Source organism: Platalea leucorodia, assembly GCF_965183815.1.
Source record: "Platalea leucorodia genome assembly, chromosome: 15".
NCBI lineage: Eukaryota > Metazoa > Chordata > Aves > Pelecaniformes > Threskiornithidae > Platalea > Platalea leucorodia.
Window position 1 is genome coordinate 4,482,747 of NC_138837.1, and position 2,603 is coordinate 4,485,349.

Consider the following 2,603-nt stretch of genomic DNA (forward strand, 5'->3'; position numbering starts at 1 on the left):
GGGCGCCCTGTTCCCCACCCCATCGCCCACCCACCCCACGGGACCCCTCGTGGAGCCCTGCCCTGCGTGGGTGCTGCATCCCTGCGCCCCGAAGCCCACCTGGGCGGGCCGAGGTTGCCCTCTCGTGGGAAGAGCCGGGCTCGGCCGTGGGTACCCCTGGTCCTGCGCTCCCCCTGCCCCAGGCTGGTGCGGGTACCCCCAGTCCCTCCCCAGCCCGGAGAAATGTCCCCCATCCTCCCCGGGGTGCAGCCCTGCCGCCGGGGCATCACCGAAACCTTTCCAGGGCAAAGCATTCGGCACCTTTTATTGAGGAGAGGGGAGAGGAGGGCGTTCGGCCCGCCTGGAAGAGCAGGGATGGGGGCATCCCTGCGCCCAGCACCCCCCCGCGAGGGTCCCACGGCCCCTCCAGCCCTGGGGGGCTCAGGAGAGGAGCAGGGCAGCAAGGACGCAGGGCAGCAGGAGGCGGCCGCCGGCGAGGCCGGGGGGCGGCCGGGGAGCCCTGGGGGAGCCGTTGCAGAGATCCGTGTCGCAGCAGTGGATGCGGACCCCCGGCAGCTCCTGCTGCTGGCAGTGACGGGAGGTGGCACAGCCGCTGGTCAGCAGGATGCCCAGGACCACTGCAAAGCAAGGACAGCGCGGGACATCAGGGGCAGGGGGACAGCGGTGACAGCCGGGGTGCTGCCAGCCTTACACCAGGGCCGGGCCCCGTTTGAAGGCTTGCTTTGGGGTGGGAGCCGCACCGGCTGTGCTCCGGCAACCCCGGCCCCTCTGGGCAGACTCACCGCTCTCTGTCTTAATGCAGAACCGGTGTTTGAAGCCCTGGTGGGAGTGGGAGCAGGTGATCACCTCTGGGTTAGAGCACCCCATGTCCACGTTTTTGGTGCCAACGATGATGTTGCAGCCATAACACTGGAGTCCGGACACTAAAGAAGAACCACATGAAACAGAATTGCGTTTTTCCAGGGGGAAAAAAGACTTCAGCTCCTTCCTAGCTGCTCTCGAACGACGGCTTTGCAGCGCTCTCTGCCTTGCCAAGTCGCATTAAGCGCTGAGCCAGAGCCCGGAGCCGCCTGCCACTTGTTTACCCGGTGGGCCCAAAAAATATAAAAGCAACTCCCGCTAGAGGTCAGTGCGAAATCAGAGATTAGCCAGAGATTGGGGCTGGGATCAAATCGTGGGAACAAGGGAGCTTTGAAACAGGGTTTGTAAAGAGTAGGTGAAACCTCCCAACCACAAGCATCACCGGGCCAGGGCTCGGCCACTCTCGGAAACAGCTTTTGCCTGTTTCACCAAATTCCTCCAGTTTCAGCTGCGCCGGCATTGGAGTCATTCACACCGGAGGGATGGTTTCATTGGCACGGTTTGCTTCGCTCCCTGAACGCGGTCCTGCTTTTATCGCAGGGTCTATCAGGGAGGCAAAACAAGTCAGAAACAGAAGGGAAATCCTCGTTCAGAGCGACTGCGAGCCAACGTGTCCGTGACCCTCGGACAGCGGCGTCCGTGTGTGTCCCCACAGCTTTGCACACTGGTAGCAGCTTGGTCCTTCCCTGCAGGGTCAGTGGCTGCATCAGAGAATTGCTTGCTCTAAATCGGAATGGGAACTGAGCCATTTCTCAGCTTTCTTTAAAAAAAAAGCCTTCAAAGGGTATTAATTTACATCATCCAGCATTTAAGGCAAACGCAGTACCTGACCTCTGTGTTGATTAATCACAGCAACAGAAACCAGGTTGCACTTAATGGTTGCCGTTACCTTTCCCTGCCTCTGAATGCCGGCCCAGAGCCCTTCCCGAGCCTGTCCGCGTCTGCTTCCGTGGGTTTTTGGGAGCCAAGCACCCTCGCACAGCCGGGCACGGCGAGGGGAGTCCCTGCCCCTGCCCCAGCGGCACCGGGGAAGGGGAGCCCATGGGATCCCGGCTCCTGGCCCATGCTCCTTGCCCACATGCCCTCGTTTTGTACCAGATGTGATGACGTTAGCTCCATCCTAAAACCACCAACACACGGCAACACGCAGCTACGTTGCTTGGGGCAGGAATGGCCCCCAATTCATCCCGATGATAAATCCCACTTTAGCAACCAGGGTTTGGGGAGGATGCGAACGGCCATAACTCCAAAGCACGGGCACACTCCACACCCCGGGGACGGTGGCACTTACCCTCTGGGAGGACGAAGACCACGGTCATCAGAGAGAGGATCCCATGGGCACCTCCAGGCATGTGTCCTGAGAGCATGGGGGTCGGCTCCCAGCGCCCGCCCGGGGCTCGGAGGACGAACACCGGCGTCGGGGGGAGCGGGCAGAGACCGCCTCTCCTCCCGGCTCTTCCCACCGGCCGTGCACGCCGCTCGCTTTCCACCTGCAAAACCCTCCACCAGAATAAAGGGAGATGCCGTCGGTGTGGCAGAGATGTGGCTGCTCCCCGCTTCTCTGGCCAGCCCCGTGGCGCCCGGTCTCGTTATGTCGATGCTTAATTTCTCCCTTTTCCTCTTGAGAAATTCTCCGATTCTTTCAGTTCACGCGCAGACCTGAGTGCGTATGTGCTGCCCTCAGTTATTTCTGTCCTATTTCCTCTGTCCACGATCACTTCCCATTAATACTACCACGCAGC

General features: G+C 61.0%; 1 protein-coding gene across 1 annotated transcript; it reads right to left on the reverse strand.

The window, feature by feature from the left end:
* Positions 1-420: 420 nt before the first annotated feature.
* On the reverse strand, positions 421-2,228 carry LOC309597880 (uncharacterized protein; the record flags this gene model as incomplete). Its single annotated transcript, XM_082327867.1, has 3 exons — positions 421-617; positions 783-923; positions 2,153-2,228. The coding sequence occupies 3 exons, from the start codon at positions 2,226-2,228 to the stop codon at positions 421-423; spliced, it is 414 nt and encodes a 137-aa protein (XP_082183993.1).
* Positions 2,229-2,603: the final 375 nt, after the last annotated feature.